Source organism: Ornithodoros turicata, chromosome 1 (genome assembly GCF_037126465.1).
Source record: "Ornithodoros turicata isolate Travis chromosome 1, ASM3712646v1, whole genome shotgun sequence".
Taxonomy (NCBI): domain Eukaryota; kingdom Metazoa; phylum Arthropoda; class Arachnida; order Ixodida; family Argasidae; genus Ornithodoros; species Ornithodoros turicata.
The window spans coordinates 90023271-90041270 of record NC_088201.1 but is presented as its reverse complement, the minus strand read 5'-3'; the positions used below and the strand labels follow the sequence as shown (position 1 = coordinate 90041270).

At 43.0% G+C, this 18000-nt stretch overlaps 2 protein-coding genes across 3 annotated transcripts in view; one reads left to right on the top strand and one right to left on the bottom strand.

The window, feature by feature from the left end:
• Positions 1-7374, bottom strand: part of LOC135378455 (alanine--glyoxylate aminotransferase 2, mitochondrial-like) — a 69980-nt gene extending 62606 nt beyond the window's left edge. The window contains exons 1-3 of the mRNA XM_064611500.1: positions 6866-7374; positions 6702-6778; positions 2192-2382 (exon numbers count right to left, since the gene is read on the bottom strand). Coding sequence (XP_064467570.1) covers positions 2192-2382; positions 6702-6778; positions 6866-6914 — 317 coding nt within the window. The 5' untranslated portion in view covers positions 6915-7374. The remainder of the gene's footprint in view (positions 1-2191; positions 2383-6701; positions 6779-6865) is intronic.
• LOC135378456 (uncharacterized) lies at positions 6999-17726 on the top strand. Of its 2 annotated transcripts, none has more exons than XM_064611502.1 (7): positions 6999-7598; positions 9887-10143; positions 10774-10847; positions 11943-12054; positions 12964-13026; positions 13147-13268; positions 16955-17726. In XM_064611502.1, exons 1-7 carry the CDS (start codon positions 7538-7540, stop codon positions 17037-17039), a joined length of 774 nt encoding a protein of 257 aa, XP_064467572.1. In that variant the 5' UTR covers positions 6999-7537; the 3' UTR covers positions 17040-17726. The 2 variants fall into 2 exon arrangements, with proteins under 2 accessions (XP_064467572.1, XP_064467571.1); XM_064611501.1 differs by lacking the exon at positions 6999-7598 and adding an exon at positions 8604-9780.
• The last annotated feature ends 274 nt before the right edge of the window (positions 17727-18000 follow it).

Here is an 18000-nt window from a genome sequence, read left to right as displayed (position 1 = left end):
CAGCATCAATACATACAGGGTGTCCCAGAAAACATGTCATTGAATTCTAATAAAAAAAACTACGCCACCTAGAATCATGCGGTCAACGGTATGTTATTAGTCGGTTTTTGCCCCCTTGTTGTGCATGTCACGTAACCTAAGTTTAATTATGTAAATTTTTGCATAGTGAACTCAGAAATTTGCAAAGTAAAGGTCACTTTTTTACCCCACCAACATGAAGAATGTGGCGAATTTACTGAAACTCATGATATTCAGAATCTATCATGTTGGGAAAAATAGCCAACCTCTACATAAGTCCGTAGCAGTCGCCGTGATCACTTTTGTACTTCATCAGTGCCTCGAGCACATCGTGCGGACATGAGGCTTTAATATTGCAACTGTAATGTGCTCCCTAAAGTCAATAACTGAAAAGTTTATTAAAATATATCTGTTACCGTAATTTCACATGTATTAGCTGCGGCTTATGCGCAATTTTTTTCTCACAAGAACTCTGCGGCTTATCTGATGACTATTTTTTCTTTCTGGTATCTTCCTCATATGCAGATTTTAAAGGAGCTCTGAAAGCCATCTCAAAAATTTTTTGTTCCGAATGCGTGGTGGAAGCAGGTAACTTACCTTGATGATTAACACAAAAATTTTCTTCATGCACGATGTTTTTCGTAGAAAAAAAGACACTTGAACATCGCCGCGTGTGTTCCCACTCGACTCACTCCTCCAGGTCAAACGAGGAGGAGAATGAAAAAAAAACGTAATTGGTGACGTAATAAAAGTTTAAAACGGCGACTGCACTTCTATCCGGGTCAGTGCTGACTGGTTTTCTTTTCTTTCTTTCCGTTTTCGTTCCCCACTGCTCCCTGTCCCGTTCTCCCTGTCAAGGGATGAATAAGGGAGGACCTCCAGTTTGCAGTCGCAGAGGGCAGTTTCCCCCGCGCGACATGTGCATTTTATAGTCAGCTAAAATTTACACTAGTCACGTGTTGTTTCAGTGCACGCTGATATGTCGGCGGACGCAAACTTAACCGTCGTTGTCGGTCACTATATGGTGGATAAAACTGATGCACTATATGGTGACAAAACAAATGGCGCCGAGCACGGATGAACTCAAACTTGCATGTCTGCGTCGTCCACATTTGTAGTCTGCATCAGCCAATTCTCGTTTAGCTCGATGATTGGTAAGGTGACCGTAAATTGTGGTGGTCTTATGACACTGCTTGGCTATGTTGGTGTGTAACTCAGGCAATGAATGTTCAACTCCTGATGCCACAATGTGCCGGCGACGGCATATTGCGATAGATTTCACTGAATTGTATCTGACAACGTATGGGCAAGAACACTCCTCCAACTGAATAAGGAATTAACTGAATGGCGATCTCTTTTCCGATCTCTTTTAAAGAAAGGGCCGACAGTGTCTCTGGAACGGCACTGCCCTGCTGTGCACAGACAGTGCGTAACAGGGACGGGTCCACATTCGACTAGATTGGTCTTCCCGGTGCATTCCCCCAAGCAGCTTTAACGAAAGTAGTGACAGTGATTCACGCCTTCTGGAAGGCCACTGACCCACCAAGGCACGAAAAATGCCCACCAAGGGCACAATCCGATTTTGGTAGAATTCTAGAACTGACCTCCTTCGTTAATTGTACACTATGCCAGCCCTGGAGTATGGACCACAGGGTTTATGGCCTTCTGTATGGTCTCCTTTGTCGCACAAATCAGTCGTCTTGTATTGCCCAGGCCGTGGCTTATCTGCCAAAAAATTTTCTGCGGTGCGGCTTATATGCGTGAAATTATGGTAATTAGTCCCCTAACTGAGAAAAAATATGGCTTCCTAGTAGCAGCTCCGTCGAGTAATCTAATGAAAAAAGTAAAAGCGCCCTAAGGAAACTCCTTTTCTCAATTAAAATTTTTTGCAGATAAAAAGAAACACCAAGGACCACTGAGATTGGGGAGAAATGAGGACACTACATGCGTGTTGCAGAGCGTGCTGTGCCTGCATTCCTCCCCAATCTCAATGGTTCACATAATGGATTACCGTAACCACCAGCTGGCCTGCTTCCTCACCGTTTTATCTACACTGGTACACTTACACCTAGGGGAGCATGCCAGTTCCTGAGGCACCGGAGGAACGTGACCATTGAAGTGATTTCTCTTCACAAGCCCCCAGAAGCCACCAGAAGCCATCAGATATACTTACGGATGGCAGTGCCCAACACCGACGGTGACAATGCCTGCAAACAGGTCCAGATACCTCTTGCCCGTGTGATCCCACAGCCACTGCATGTGGCCATCTGTGAGGAGAAGCGGCTTCTTGTAGAAAAGGCTGGATGTCAGGCTGGGATTTAGGTTTCGCTGCCGCACTGCAAACACTTCTTCGTAAGGACGACCCTGTACAGATGGCACGGATACAGGTATATTGATGTGCCATTGGCTGCTGGGCGGGTACATGTTTTTAACGGGCTAGTTACATACATATACTTTGTCAATGTGATTAGATATACAAAAATCTGAACCTATTCAATGGCGGATCCCCTACGAAAGTGTGTGATCCTTTAAAGATACAATCCCAACCTGACATTGTTTACTTTCTTTTTCAGAATATCTCAGTGGTAGGCAAAACAGAGTGGCTGAGGCGCTGTTGTTTATGGCAGCATTATACATGCACCCTCTTCCCTTTACCAGTGCTGCAGAGAGGCTAGAATGTCGGCACCTCTGGGACACATTAATCTGCAGATTACAAGCCAATATCAAGATGTATGGGAAACCACTGCATAAATTTGAGGGTATCTCAAGGATTCCAACAAAGTGGATAGCACAACTCAAGAAACGCCGACATGCACTCTGGAACAAAATGAGAATTAAGGTAAATAGAATAATTTTTTGCTGTTGTTAGGTTGGAGTTGCAAATTCCAAATGTTTCAAATCACAAGACCATGCATTTTGAGATTGAAATTGCTTAGAGTCTTTCAATGCCTTATCTGTATACATATAAAAATACAGTGAATTACTGTGCGACTCTTCTACCTGCGAAACACAAATCCTGCCTTCCTTATTATTTAGCAAACATCTAGTAAAAGCAACATATCCTTTTGATTTCCTAAACACTTTGTTACACATCAGTTGGAGGCACAGGAAGAAATATTGTAATTGTTTTAATATGTTGGGAAATTAAACAGAGTTATCGTTGCATGCATGCACAAAACTTCGAGTCATTGAAGGTGCTAAACAATCAATGACACTTGAGAATCCAGCGGGTGTGTTATTTATTTATATTTATTTTTCAACACTAAAGGCTTCTAAGGGCTGTGGAAACTCCCTTAATAATGGCAGGGCAGGTGTTGGCAGTTTCAAAGAAATTAGCTACGGATAGACCTCGTTCTTAATTCATGCGACGTGTTTGGTCCATGTATGCTTAAATTCACCGACGTGCAGAAGGTCGGTATCCTTTTTTCCATTTGTGTAAAACTTTACAGATGCAATTTTTTAGAGATATAGAGGATACATTTTTTACCAAGCAAAGAATAGTTCTCACAAAATTTTCTAACCCGCAGGTTACAGACATAAGTTGTCCGTAAGGGAAAACAGCAAAGCTTGTTTTCACAGTTTTCAAACCAGCCAGTAACTATATGGACAACATTGGGCCACACGTCGTATAACACCAGCTATGCAAAGAAGTGACACTTGGGTGGCAAGACAACGCAAGACAGTCAAAGCTGTTTCCGATTAGTTTTTGTGCCCGTCGCCCAGGGTGGATTCACGATGTTTCTAAAGGGGGTCCCAGCCTTAGCTAAGGTAACACCACCTAGACAGAGGAAGCCTGCTTCCTCGTCGACATGACGTAACAACTAAGAGTCAGCCAATCAGGATTGTGTTTTCAATGGCGGCAGTCAATCACTAATGCACTTTCAGCCGTCGTAGCCATGGAGACGAACCACCGTCGTCTGCGAGTAGTGATTGAATGTCCCCGTGTACTGAATGGAAAATCTTTGAAGTAAAGCGCAAAACAGTCCCATATCTTTTTCGAGACTGATTTTCTGGAAAGTGTACTGCACTTTTTGTCTACAAATTCAGGTCTACAGGTTCCAAGTTAGCTGCCATCATTTGCGGGTTCTTGAATTTGCAGAACGGCGAATCGCTGTAGCCGATGAATTCTGACTTTATATGTTCACGTAGCGAAAGAGGGAGAGGAGGCAATAAGCAGGCCTTCTGTATCTAAATGGCGTTGCCTAATGCCAATTGAAGCACTAAGTGACCACTGAAATAGAGGGAGTGGTCAGGACATCCTGACACTTCCCTAGATCTGCACCTGTTGTTTGTAACAAACCAACACTAGCCTTAACGAGCTTACAAAATTAATTTCACCGATTAATAAAAATGTGTCATATGGTGATTAAAATTAGAAAGTTATACAACATGGCCATGACAGCTCTACTCTGCGAAAATTGAAAGAATTATGCTTTGGGCTCGTTGGGGCATACTGAGAGAAAATTGAGCGCAAAACACTGACACACACACAAGACAAGGAGGACCAACTTTATTACATCCAAAGAATTATCACGAGACTAAGTTTTCCTCCTGCTTCGTAGGAGTGGTGTTTAGATCCAAGTTCTCTTGGGGGAACTTGTATATCAGTCTGCCGATGTATTCTCTATTTACTCACATGTTGGACACACCCCCAACTTGAGTGCTGAAACGCTGACGCTTTTTTGTTCCCCACATATTAAACTCACTCAAACTTTAGCAGCACGGCCGCTCGTATCGTACAGTCGACGAGAACGAGCGCCTGGCGCCAGAGTGATGAACGACGAATGCAACAAACATAGAGGAGTATTTCATCCACGCTTGATGGAACGGAAGACGATGTGATGTGGGAGAGTCGCGACATTCCATTTTGGGGAGATTACAGAGGATATCTCGGAATAAAATGGGGGTTAAGTGTACCTTAAGTGTTGGGTTCAAATTTGCCCCTGCATATTGAATGAACCCAACCCCCCCCCCTCCATTGGCGCAATGTTGTTGGGTAAAAAACGTGAATCTTATACACGAGTAAATATGGTAAATCAGGCTACAGGAACACCACAGGAGTATGGAAGGCAGCATTCCTGTGGTAAAACAACAGCATGTGAAAAGATGTGGCTGTGTGGCACTATTAGCACTAGCAGAAGTTCTGCATAAGTCACAAAGCTCTCTTGGAAACTGTGTATATCCTGTGTGAGGGAACCAGCTGTATCTGCTCAGCTTCGGTTTCGTTACTGGACAAAGTGCTTAATCGGCTAACAGTGTAGTCAGATGTCTGCAACGCATTGGGGGCTATCGGTTTCTGCCTCAGCACATTTACTCAGCCGTAATAATGAAATAGGGCATTTGTGAGAGTGTTATATCTACTCTTATTTGAACCTCCATATTTCTCTGCCATAAAGTTAGTTGTAGTGAGAGCTACTCCGTGTCCCCTTCCTCTCTTGTGTGTGTCAATGTTTTGCACTCTGTCTGCGCTCGCAAAACAGAAACCAAAGTGAGATCATATTGTGCGATAAGAGAAATGGAAAAACCCAATATCTCTATGCAATCTGCGGAATATCACTTTAGACGCATCCGCTTTTCATCCCCTCGTCGGTTGTGTTCAGTCCCTCCCCCTTTCAATACACTGGCTTTGTCCCACAATGCGTATTGGACCCCTGCTTTGTACTGATAACAAAAAGATATCCCCATTGTGCTCCTTTCTGTTTTGTTGTTGTCTCTCCTTACTTCCTAGATAGGAAGTTCTGGGAACGACAACGAAGACAGTTTTACTTTAAATTTCATTGTATTACAAAGCCATGGTATATCACCCCTTGGGTGATGGCACCAGTGTACTGGGAGGGACCAAGAACAGTTGGATGGTGGTACAAAAAGCAGCTGCATCTAAAATCAAACTCTGCTGCATGCAGAGATCTTGCATCATTCCATCATTGATAAGTCACAGTGGTCTGCAGTTTTGCAGGTTAGAGACCACATGACTTTGCTCTACAACATTCTAATTTAAATCACTGACATGTTTTTGTAATTAATTAAATTACTTTTGTAAGCTGATTAAAATTAGTGTTAGCTGTTCAAATGATTATAATAATACACTTTGGAAGGTTGTATCACATGTATGCAGTCTACTTTCAGAAGGAAAACACACCATGTATTTTTTTAAACTGGCCAGTCTCTGCAAACACACCCTACATATTCAGTCTTTCCTAGGACAAAAAAGCGGGTATCACTTCCTACGAGAGCTGGAATTACAGGTCAAACCATTCACCATTTTAATCAGAAGTCCTTGTGCAATGGCCCAGAATTCATGGATCCATTATTAACCACAAGAAATTGTTTCAATTTACACTACTGGGCCAGGGAATGCTTCTGTACAAGGCAGTGCTTTTGTACATCAGCTGGATGAGCATTTGCTGCATTTACAGTAAAATATGAGCATTAGATTTGGTACTAATATATCTGTTGCACACAGTGGCAAGTTTACTTTGTGTCAGGTGCAGTCTGCAGATAGCCTGCCGTGGATGCTGCACTTCGACTGAGCACGACTGTTAACATGGTTGAAGAGGTTTGGGTAGGACAAGATTTGATTTAATTCATTTTACACAATTAGACAGGCAGTAGACATGTCCAAAGCAAATCATACGAACTGGAAAGTACAACACACAATACATATTTCTAATATATAAACTCACCGTGTAAGGTTCTGGTTGAAAATTGCAGGGCGGCATTTCAAATGCTAATGAGGTGGACGTCCGTTTACTATAGTAGCCTATGCATGAAAAAATAAGAAGGAGAATGCAACATTCATGTGCACTGGTTATATCAATGCTGTGTAATATTCGGGTTGTAGTCTCACCATAGTTTGCAAAGCGTGGATAAATTCGCCGGCGTAAAATGTGTCGCATCGTGGAGCAGACTACGGAGCAAGTTGTGCAATTGCCCAGATCAAGATGCACTCTTCATTCGCCTCACATCTCTGGTAGCAACAGCAACGTTAGCAGCGCTATATCCTGTCTCTGTGATATCGTCATAGCCCGGTTTAGGCAAGATAACTCGTATTAAGTTTCTGCGTATTTGAAAGCCGTTATCATGCTTGTCGTGTGGCCGCACAGCTGACACAGCACCCCCCGGGGCCCGAGCACGCGGTCTAAACCGGTCTAGACAGCAGCCTTATCTCCAGCACTATCCGCTCCTTGCTGTAGAGTTTGGACAAGGTATATATTGTTTTATCATCGTTTTACGATGAGTAGCGCCCCTAGTGAATCGTGCGGACGGGCTCCCCCAAGGGGTCCCCGATTATGACATGGTCGTTCGTTATAATCCAGTAGGTCGTGACCACTGATCTCTATGTATAAAGGCTGGATCGCGCATAGGAGATGGACACGCGTGGGAGAGAGGTGGGGCAACCGGCCGCCATGTTGGACGGCCCACTGGCGCCGACTGCTCCCATAGGAAACAATGGGAAGCGATTTGGAGTATTTATTGCGCTTTAAACGCTCCTCATTGTTGATTAGCACGCATCTTTCTTATGAATCAGTGTGCTGATGTATTCCAAACGTGCTTCAGCCGTGTTCCTGTGGTTTTTAATGGTAATTGCCTTCTTTTTCTTCTCCGCTGCCTGTATTCCGAATAGGGGGCCGTTGTGCACAGGGAGCATAGCATTAAGATGAATTCGGTGAATGCCAACCTATAAAATCCTTTCTTTTTGCTCAGAAAGGTTTCACACTGTTTGTTGTTGTGAGGTACTTCCGTTTTTATATTTTTTGTTTGTTTTCGTTTCTGTTCGGTTTTGTGGTGTTCCGCGGTTCTCGTCGTTATTGTGGTTTGGTGTTACATGGTCCTCGTTCGACTTTTTCCGTTATCGTATTATGTTCTACGAGTGTCTCTGTGTGTATTGCAGAACACACAACCTCGATCCTTATTCTGAAGGGGATCATTATTTTATTCACCACATCACCACAATGGGGTGTGAGTGGACCCTGGCGATGAAACTCCCCATTCCTCATCTTAAAATAACGTTTGTCACGAGTGCTTTGCAGTTGTTCAGCTGTCAGCGTATTTCATTACAGAAATTCGAAGCGCTGTGCACGAAGAGCACACATATGCATGACTTACCACACACGCTGGAGCGACTGCACATACGAGGTTAACACAGCAGTTTATTTACTTCGACCGTACCTCACAGATTAAAAGAACAATGGAACAAATTGGCACATTGGCGTAGGTTCTGCATCCGGTTCTTCGGCACAGCTGAGCAGAGGTGGGCGTTTGTCCTCACTAGCCTCGCCCTCACCTCAATTTTCTGGGAGAAAAATTTTCCTCACGTCACCTCAATTTTTATTGAAAAATTTTCCTCACATCACCTCAATTTTTTAAAGCTATTTGTGTATTCGATGTGAAGATTGTGTACTCAATGCGCGTTGGCTTTGAGTGACTACCAATGTAGCATATACCTCAAGCGTGAGTGCATACAGGGTGCGGCACGAAACGTGACATTTGACCGAAAACGGCCTAACGGTAAAATATGGGGTAAACAACTTTCTTCTGGACATTTAGTTTGTCACCAAATACAAATAGTTTCATCAATTTGCCATTGAAATACATTTTCGAAATTGAACTCATTGCTTAGTCAATCTAACGTTCTTTTTTTTTTTTCTTCTTCTTCTTCTTGCTGGAGGATTTGGCCTAGTCAATCACAGAAAACGCTTCGTGGAACGATTATTATACCGATAAAAGTTGCGCGGAAATTGAGGGTCAATTGCGGGTATGCGAATGGCGCGCAAAGTCCGGCGTCAAATCCGCGGCGAGAGAGGAGGGCAGTCCCCGCCCAGATGAGAGACAGAAGCTGCGGAAAAAAAGAAAGATATCCCGTGTACGCGCGGGAAAAGTTCTCATAAAGTGTGCGTTCATAAATTTTTCCTCGTCTCACTTCTAAAAGAAAATTTCGTCACCTCACCTCACCTCAAAATTGTTTTTAAAAATTTTCCTCAGCTCACCTCACCTAAAAAAAATGTTTGAAGATTTTCCTCACTTCACCTCAAAATTTTCCTCACCTCACGTTACCTCGAACATCACCAGAAAAATTGGCCCTCACCTCACCTCAAATATTGTGAGGTGAGGAAACCCTCGCACGCCCTCGTGAGGGTGCCCACCTCTGCAGCTGAGCGACTGTGAGGGGAACCTGCAAGCACAAGCGCATTGTTTATAGAAAATACATGGTCTTGAGATTTGTAGGAGCAGCCACACATATACTTTCTTAGTACGCAATGGCACCAGCGAAGTAGCAATGCAAACAAGTCCGAGTTGTCAGATGCATGCGATACGAATAAACAGATTTTTCCTCAAAATAAAGAGCTTACCTGTGAAAAATTATCCCTCTTTCTCTGTCCGTGTGAACTGTACTCAAAGCTGCAACAAACTGGCATGACATGCCCTTTAGTTTAAAGTAAATCTTAAAAAATATGGGCGCCCCGCTTGAACTAAATGCAGACGACAGAATGCGTTGGGCCCACTCGTGACCTGTATGGTGACCGGACATCCCAAATGTCCTGGCCACACTGTGGCTGGCGAACATGGCGACACCTAAAACGAAATTGTCCGAACAACAAACCGAAGTTTCAAATCCTTTCTCTTTCGCTTCGTTCGTGGGACAAAAGCTGACAGAGTCGAAAGGTGAAGACGACATTTTCGATGAAATGTTAGTTGCAGCTTTGCGAAGCTCTGCACGGCCGACATCCAGAAACAGCCTTATCGTCGTCGACGACTCTGATGGTAGGCGTTGGCATCGTCTGCAATTTTTTGTCAAGTTCTGCCAAACTGACTTTAACAAATTATTCGCATATTCTAAACGCAAAGCAATACGTTTAACCGATTGCAGATCTGGTTTTATCGGATGGTATGAAGCGGCCAAAATCCTTGGACGTGATTACACATTCTAAAGGGCATGTAGACAGCCGTCGCCTGTCGTTCCAAACTAAGTTGCCATTTGACGATGTGAAAGGGTACGTAATCGATGGAGATTCGGAGGATGAAGATTTCTTAGAGGCACCAAGGAAAGTTCTAGCATCTGAGCATGAAGCAAAAGGTGACGTTCTCATCAACACGGCTTCGAAATACAAGGACAGATTACGTGAGGTGAGCTTTCATCGACTGTGTCTTTTCGAAACTGAACAGATGAACGGATGAAATAACAGCAAAGGCTTCGTACTGTGAATGGAGTTCCTACCTCCATGCTAATGAAAAAAAAATAACATAAGATGTCATTCACACCTTATACGAATCGAGTTTCTATCATTTTTAGACCGCGAAGTTAACGAGGTGCCCTCAGATCAGGGGCAGATATAGAGGAGACTCCGGATGTCCTGTCCCCCCCACCCCCCAATTTCTGTTGTTACACAGAGTTTTAATTGACCATCACAGTGTAGTAGCCTGCTATCGAAGACAGGACACCCCCCCTCCGAAAAATCCTGGATCTGCTCCAGATACATCTACAGTAAGCGGGCAGGCCTAGTCGACGGTACTTTGTTGGGAAGGTTATGTTATACCACTAAGAAACACCTTGAGTAGCTATCACCTTATTTGTCAGCTTGCCTCACATCCTTCAATCCTTGCGAATCGCATACTGTTTTGTTTCTTCCCATTTTTGGAAAAAGGCTCCATGTCATAAAATGTGTGTGCATGGTTCCTTATGCTTGGGAAGGCTCTCTCACATGTGGTGTAGACATTCCTGCCTTTGATGGCTACATGGTTTTCGATTCCTTGCAGCTTGAGGATGAAAATGAGAAGCTGAAGGAACAGATCTCTGAAGTTACTCGGGTAAATGACCTTAATCTAACCAGGTATGTTGACTTTGTTTCTTTTATTAATCTATGCAGTGACACGTTACAAAGTCTGAAAAACTCATAAAGAAACCGTTTTAGCGAATGAAGGCTTGAATTAAGTTTTGAAAGCGTGTATAGACGTATAGCGGTATATATGCGAGAAATGTGTTAGCATTTTCCGGCCTGTACTTAACTTCCGGTTGTCCACTTCCAGTCTATACTTGACTTCCGTTCCAACTGTACTGCCGGTTGTCCACTTCTGGCCAAACCTGACTTTTGGTTGTACACATCAGATCTATACTTGACTTCCGGTTTGACACTTTCAATTACTATATTTACATCCATTTACTAACCTTTAATTACTTTCAATTACCCTTTAATTACTGAAGGTAACTGCAGATTACCTGAGATAATCTTGAATTTCATTTAATTCATCTTAAGTGGTTACTTGCTTAATTACTCTCAATTTGCCTTTAATTGGCATTAATTATGCTTAATTACATTTAATCTTCCATTACCTTATTATCTTACTTTCTTGCTCTAATTACCTTTACTTACTCTGCCTCGGTGGGGCTTCACCATCTCGTACGCACACCCCACACATACATACAGCTTTTTCCACGTTGACACTCCTGACGCTAATGCATTAAAAAATGTGCCAGTCATCAAGCCATCTTTACAAGGTGACTATTTTGTTACCCATCTTGATTGCATCGCAGTAATGTAGGAAAACCTCTAGCTCTAACTATGCCACACGATAGGGATTTACCAAGAATTTTGTTATTAACTTTTGCAGCCTCCATGATGGTGCAGGAACAGCATTAGAACTAATCATAGTCTTGCCCCAACATGCATTTTAACACCCTATCTTTGTCGGAAATTGCCAATCTCTTCTCCATCCACTTCATGTTAGTGGTGCAGCGGACAACATTTTGTAACTAGCTTCAGACTGTAATAGTTGAAAGTTGAAACTCAGGGTCAAACGCTACTCAACATATATCTTCAAAAGATCCATTCCACACACATGTCAATTACCTGTACAGGTATGGACTATGATCATTATCTGACAGGGTAATTATGTGTAACTATCGATCCATTATATTTCATGTGCAGGTTACAATGTCTCGAACAGCAGTTACAAGAGCAAGAGAAAAAAGAGCGAGAAGAAACGGCAGCGCTAGAGAAAATGGTGCAAGGTGTTGAAAAGAACTTGCAGAGGGCCATGGTATGAGGAATGCCCCATAAAATTGTGCTTCACTGCCTTGAGCTTGACAACAGTTTTATACTGTTAACAGTTCGTAACAGATGTGCAGAAATAACACATGACACATATTCTGAACGTACATTTTCATTTGAGAGCATCAAAATAGTCCCTCAGTAGGTCCCTGAAAGGATCTACACTGAAGGAGGAAAACAAAACAAAAGCCTTCCAAGCTTTTTTATTAGAGTTTGCCTGCTAATTATATATTTATTTATTTTAACATACTCCAAGTGTCCCACATGGGGCATTACATGGGTGAGTGGGATAATGATAGACATTATCTTCAGGTATATTCAGGTATTCAGAAGATGAAAACATGTAGCAGTAACAGTGTGTATAAACAACATACAGATGACAGATGAAATAAGAATGAAGACGCACACTCTCAGGTGTGTTCCTCAGGAACCACCTGTTATTACAGCTCACTACGAAGGAAGACTATTCATTCAACACTAATCTTGTAGATTTAGAAAAGGCATCAGTGCTACATTCAAGACACCTAACTTTGAACTGGTTATGAATAACTATAGAGAGTTGAAGTTGATGGGAATTCTGCGGGGCTGTGGATTTGAGCAATAATTTTTACTTCTCCTCCTCTACAATGCCATTAGAAATATGTTCCAGCAGGCTGCTTTAAGACCTGCAATGTTCTGATAGTACTTTCATGTTCAATATTGCATTTTTAAACTAATTCCCACAGAATACACACATGCTAGCAGGATCCTATATGGGAATACAATCCTTTCGTGGAAAGTTTATTTTGATGTGATATGCTTCATGCATACCACTTTAGACAAACTTTTAGATTGAGTAGGAAATATAATACAGCAGCTGTCATGAATAATGACTGAAGGGACAAAACATCATTCACAGGAAAGGGCGACATCTGCTGAAGCACTCTCGACGAGTCTAAAACAGGAACTTAAGGTACTCCAGGTAGGTTTTTTTCCCTGTCCCGAGTCAGTGTTTCTACTTTTTGCGAAAAATTGTGTGGTATATAGCAGAGAACTCCAGTCACTGTTAATTGCAACGCATAATGCTTCCACATGATTACAGGCGTCTTACAAACAGCTTGAACACGAGCGAGACATGCTGAAGGAGAATAGTGTTTCCACAACAGCGACAGATGTTGCCACAAAGCTGTGGCTTGCAGCTGATTCTGCGGAGGCACAGCTGAAGTGAGTAGCGTTTTTGATCAAGTAGCTTGAAATGCAATAGCATTGATGAGCGGACTCTCTGAGTTTTCGTGAGGCAGGGTATGTAGGGTGTGTGGTCCCCGCCACACATTTATTGGCTGCTGTGGATGTCGCATGCATGTTCAAGTGCGGCTACGAACCCGCTGTGAGAGGACGTGCCTTCAGATGTCACATTGTGGTAGCGATCATGCCCCGCCGCGCAAGCAGATTTTGGAAGAAGAACTTCTCCGGTTCAAGAGTAAATGCGCTGCAATAGCTGTGTGCGAGGGGAAAAAAGTGGTGCAGCGGGCCAGGGAGAATGACAACATGGTCATAGGCGAGGGGTGACGTATGCATCGTAGAAGTGGACTAGCACAAGAATGTCCCCACTTTCATCGTGCTGGTATAAATTACACCGGAGTCCTCTAAATATGTACAAGATTAAGAGGTACCTTCTAGCTAAACTCTTTGATTAGTCTGCAAGCAACACATTCGTATAATACTTGAAGGAACATGACATGCACATTATTGTAAGTCCCTAGCTTTCTGCAGTTGAAAATTGACGTTTCCGCGAAATGGGATTTACAAATCCACGGGATTCTGCAGCCAAGAGAAACAAGCAAAAAAATGTTGCAGCATTCTTCAGAGACCGCTTACCGACTCGTCCCGTGCACTTTTCCAGCGTTTCATAACTTTTCAATGCGCAAATAAAATTAGACTCAGCTCTGACAATTTCTCTTCCTGCATTCTGGGCGTTAAGTTTTCTTTCATAGCAGCATGTTCTGCCGTGTAGGTGCCAGCAGTATCAGTTGCATTATCAGTTGCAGTTGCATCAGGCATTACAGCCATGACAGGCCACGACAACGTCGCAGATCGATTGAAATCCTTACATGATTCTATAATATATCAAGTATTCCACAATAAACACACGATTCTGCAGGGAAACATCAGCGAGACATGGTCAGTTCCGCGAAATTCTGGAAAGCTAGGGGCCCTATGGGACACTTCAATGCGGACATTATAAGAAGCTCCAGAACAACTGGTTTGTGCACTTCATGAAGGAAGTCTTCGATTTGCATCTAGCCAGTGACTAAAATTCCAGCAGTGTGTGCGGGAAATGTTATAGATTGTGTCTTCGTCAGGGGCATAGACAAGCTAGTGGTTGCCAAGTGTATTAGCTACTTCAGTCTTCACAGGCCTCTACTGTCCATTGTCAAGGAGTGTACCGATTTCTGCCTTATTATTATTTTTTTTATGTTTTGACTTTTTCAGCTATGTTTTCTAATGTGCTCAAAGCATGTCACAACTCACAACAACGTTTAAACACATGCATTAAGTGATACAAAAGTCTGGCGTATTTTGGCCAACCATGGTAAAAAGCCTTTTTTGTCCCCAATCTGCGTTATCCTCACTGAGTAAAACCCTGCAAACTGAACTCACTCAAGTACGAATTCAGTCCACTATTCACACGGTTTCAAACTCTGCACTAGGTTGCTGCACAGTCTAAACCATGCCACTGTATGACACCAAACACTGCTGCACTGGCAGCAAATGCCCAATCTTGTCAAATCCAATCTGGTGCTGTCATGCCTCTGAGGTGTGCTTCATGATCAAAGCGCTAAAACATGTTGCGTTCATGATAAAAGCATCAGAACACGTTCTGTTCTTAGTTGTGGCTATTCGTGCTTAGTTTCATTTCATGATGTGAACAACGGGCCAAAAATGAAAGAGACTCTTGCATCATGGACAACAGAATACAAAGCCTTGGAATAGTAAAAAAGGCGCAGTGGTTGGAAGATGTGGACACCTGGTGTGCAAATATTGTTGCATGGAGGCAGCAGTGGATCCTGCAGAGTGACTGGCTGTTTCCTGCCTCATATTAAAATTGGTAAAACCTCCAGTGCGAGGGTACAAAAAGGACGACACATACAGCACTGCACTCAGACAAAGCTCAGGCAAACAAAGCTTCATTTCCTGTATACATATGTCTTGGGAGAGGTAGTTGGTTATGAGAGATGTGTACAGGAAATAAAGCTTGGTTTGCCAGCACAGTGCTGTGTGTGTGTGGGGGGGGGGGGGGGGATTCCAGAAAAAAAAAATGGTCCCAGAAAAACGTTCCCAGAAAAAATGGTCTCAGCTGGCCTGGGAGGAAAAAATGGTCCTCTGTGCGCCGATGGTGCCTCGAGGCTGCGTTTGTTGACACGTATGAAAAGACAAAAGGGAAACCCCCAAAATTTGTTGATTCCTTCTTAGGATCCCTCATGGTTTAGTGAGCCTTGTTTTCGAGCAGATGTCCATAGTTTAGCGACTTACGTTTTAGCGCATAAAGGTGCGGTCTAGTGTGAAGATCCTTTTTTTGTATAAGGAAGGACTGGCAGGCCAAAAGCCGGTATAACTTGGCAATGTATGCCATTTCCAGTCTAGCCCACTGTCACACACAGCGGGGGAACTCAGGACCCTCGACCCACCCGAGAAAAAGTACTTAATTCCTCGAGGGTCGTACCCTACTCTCACTGAGTCACAACTGTGTGCGCAAAAGAAAGATTGAGGTTTTGGACGGTGCAGTGAGCACTTCTGGAGAAGCAGGAGCAGAATGAACTGGAGGCCAAACACAGGTGTAACCTTCATAACACAACAGTTTACTTAATCAAAACAATTGGCAGATACTTCAGAGGTATTCAATTAAACAACACTATTTGAGTAGGAGTGAAATCGGAACAGTACGTTGAAGGGCAGTTAGACAAGGGTCATAGGACTCTTAAACATATGGAATTACGGATTGAGGATACATTAGATCCGTCAGAACAGGATTGAAATTAGATAGCTTAGCTGTGTCGGAGGTGGAGTCCAGAGTCCGAAGTAATGGTCTTGAGCAGAGTCAGCTGATAAGGTGATGCTTGGTGTCGGGGATCAGCGGGGACCACACGCACAACACTTGGCGCACTCGCTCCTTGGTGACTGTCCCCAAGTCCCACACTTCGTCGACCCGATCTCGACACCCAGCCGTTTGCTTACACTGCTGCTTTTCAACTCCCGTTGTCTCTGAAGTCTTCCCATGCTTTTCCTTTTCCTGCGTTTTTGAAGGGACAAGAGCGGTTGTCCTGCACTTATTTCCCTCACTTATTTCCCTCACCTCTCCTCCTCTCCCTTTCCATTCACCCCCCTCTCCTTGGCTGGTATTTTTCACAGCGAAAGGTGGCAACCCTAGATACAACACTGTATTGTCTGGCAACAGGATGTCTCAAATTTGAAAACTTAAAAACGGCTTTGGTTAAGTACGGTAATGTCGTATAGTTCAGAGTTTGCTTCAATCAAAAATGTATGCCCCCCTGTCCCTCACTCCTTCCTGCTGTCTTCTCTCCACCTGTCCACGTCTGTACGCCACTCATAGCCACAGTTGCTTTGCGGCACTAACACGGAATTAAAAAAAAAATGTATGTTTTACATTCTATGATCCATTTCTGTTCACTATTTTGCTACACAAAGAGATTCATGGTATACAATAGGCTTTTGTGCCCTACTATTGGCATCACGTTTCATGAATCGACAACTTTGCTGTACATATTTTGAGCATATTTTACCTTTTTTTTTTTTTCTCTCATATTTGCATGTATATTTTGGAAGATTTCTTTGCATAAAGTCCTGGGCCCTAATCATAACTTTACCACGTAAAACTTTTCTTTTTCCAGATCACTCATGGAGGGCGTCGGTCACCTACGACTGTACTCTGATGTTCTGTCAAGCATCTCTCGAGTGCAGGAGGAGCCAAGTTGATGCACAACCAGCATGCTATGGCATCATCATTGTTACATGTCGTCGTCAGTAGATTTCTGACAGTGACACATCACATTGTGCTACATAACACTGTGCGTGTATACAGAGCTCAGCATATGCTCCTTGTGCTCGTCAAACCTAGTGTGTTGGTGCCCTTCCTTCTCATGACTTATTTCATTTCTTAAGCCACCTGGTAGGGGGCTAGATCCAGCTGCCAGTTAAACTTCATGGTCACAGTGGCTGTTGAAAGGTGATCTTTGACATATTTCACTGGTCAGCCCTTTAGGGAAACTTCTGTGATATTTGACTGATAAAATGGCACAGATACAGGCAAGCTGGTGGACAAAATTCTTTGAAGATGAAACCTGAGCTCAGGCTTCACCTTCAATATATTCTTCGATATTGTCTGTCTTCCCTGCCACCTTCATACTTAAACTGCTTTGTCTGCCTTCCTTCCAGTTGTCTAGAACAACGGCACATTGCCTTAGCTGGAGGTTATATGTTAAGGCTGCAAGAACGAGTGCACACATGCAGTAACTTTATAAAATTGTGTAAATACCGTGCTATTTACCAGCTGTAAATACTGTGCTGCATACCATTACAGAGTGGGATGTGAACTTCCTGAGACTGTGGACATTTTTTATTTATTTTTATTTTTTGCTCTTTAAATATATTTAAATTTTTATACACGGTGTATGTATGGGAGCTTGAATTTTTGTATTTTAAGCATGATTCCCAGAGTCAAGAAAATTTCATTTTAATTGTTCTGGTCACTAATTGCATTATTTTGTAAATGTTTTTGTTTATATTAAATATAAGTGGTGTACAGAATACAACAAATAGATTCTGTGGCTTTCTTCGTGTCCTTAAAGTGATTTTCCTTGTTAATTGTTACGTGTATTTTGTTTGTTAACAGATAAAATCGCATAGATACAGGCAAGCTGGTGGAGGAACTCCAGGT